The sequence below is a fragment of the Ailuropoda melanoleuca genome, unplaced genomic scaffold (assembly GCF_002007445.2).
Source record: "Ailuropoda melanoleuca isolate Jingjing unplaced genomic scaffold, ASM200744v2 unplaced-scaffold42723, whole genome shotgun sequence".
Taxonomy (NCBI): domain Eukaryota; kingdom Metazoa; phylum Chordata; class Mammalia; order Carnivora; family Ursidae; genus Ailuropoda; species Ailuropoda melanoleuca.
The window spans coordinates 1-600 of NW_023214641.1; the positions used below are offsets into that span (position 1 = coordinate 1).

Below are 600 nucleotides of genomic sequence, written 5' to 3' on the forward strand. Positions count from 1 at the left end.
GAGGCCGTAGAGGGAGGGGCCGGCAGGGGGCGGCAGCGGATCCGCGTAGCCGCCCCCGCCCACGTACACGGGGCTGCCCTGCATGGTGGGCGTCCCGTAGGCGCCCCCATTGGCTTGGAGGACGTGGGGCTCGTAATCGGGCGCCGGGGTCGGGGGGTACTTCTGCGGGGCGCCGCAGCCCTTGAGAGGAGGCTGGTAGTTGGAGGGCAGAGCGTAGGCATTCTGGTGGGCTTTGCCGAAGGCGGGCGGGGACGGGCTCTCGTAGCTGGGGGTCATGGGGTGTAAGGCGTTCATGAAGCCGGCCGTGGACTGCATGGGCTGCGGGGGGCTGCCGGCGGGGGAGGGGCCCCCGGACGACGAGGCCAGGCCCTTGGCCTTCTGGTCCTTCTTGTACTTCATGCGCCGGTTCTGGAACCAGATCTTGATCTGCCGCTCGCTGAGGTTCAGCAGGTTGGCCATCTCCACGCGGCGCGGCCGGCACAGGTAGCGGTTGAAGTGGAACTCCTTCTCCAGCTCCACCAGCTGCGCGCTCGTGTACGCCGTCCGCGCGCGCTTGGACGCCGCCGACCCCGGGGGGCTCTTGTCCCCTCCCCCGCCGCC

At 70.8% G+C, this 600-nt stretch overlaps 1 protein-coding gene across 1 annotated transcript; it reads right to left on the reverse strand.

The window, feature by feature from the left end:
* Positions 1 to 3: 3 nt before the first annotated feature.
* On the reverse strand, positions 4 to 594 carry LOC117799096 (homeobox protein Hox-B3; the record flags this gene model as incomplete). Its single annotated transcript, XM_034651550.1, has 1 exon — positions 4 to 594. A coding segment is annotated over one exon (591 nt), but the record flags the coding sequence as incomplete, so codon positions are not given.
* Between the last annotated feature and the right edge of the window lie 6 nt (positions 595 to 600).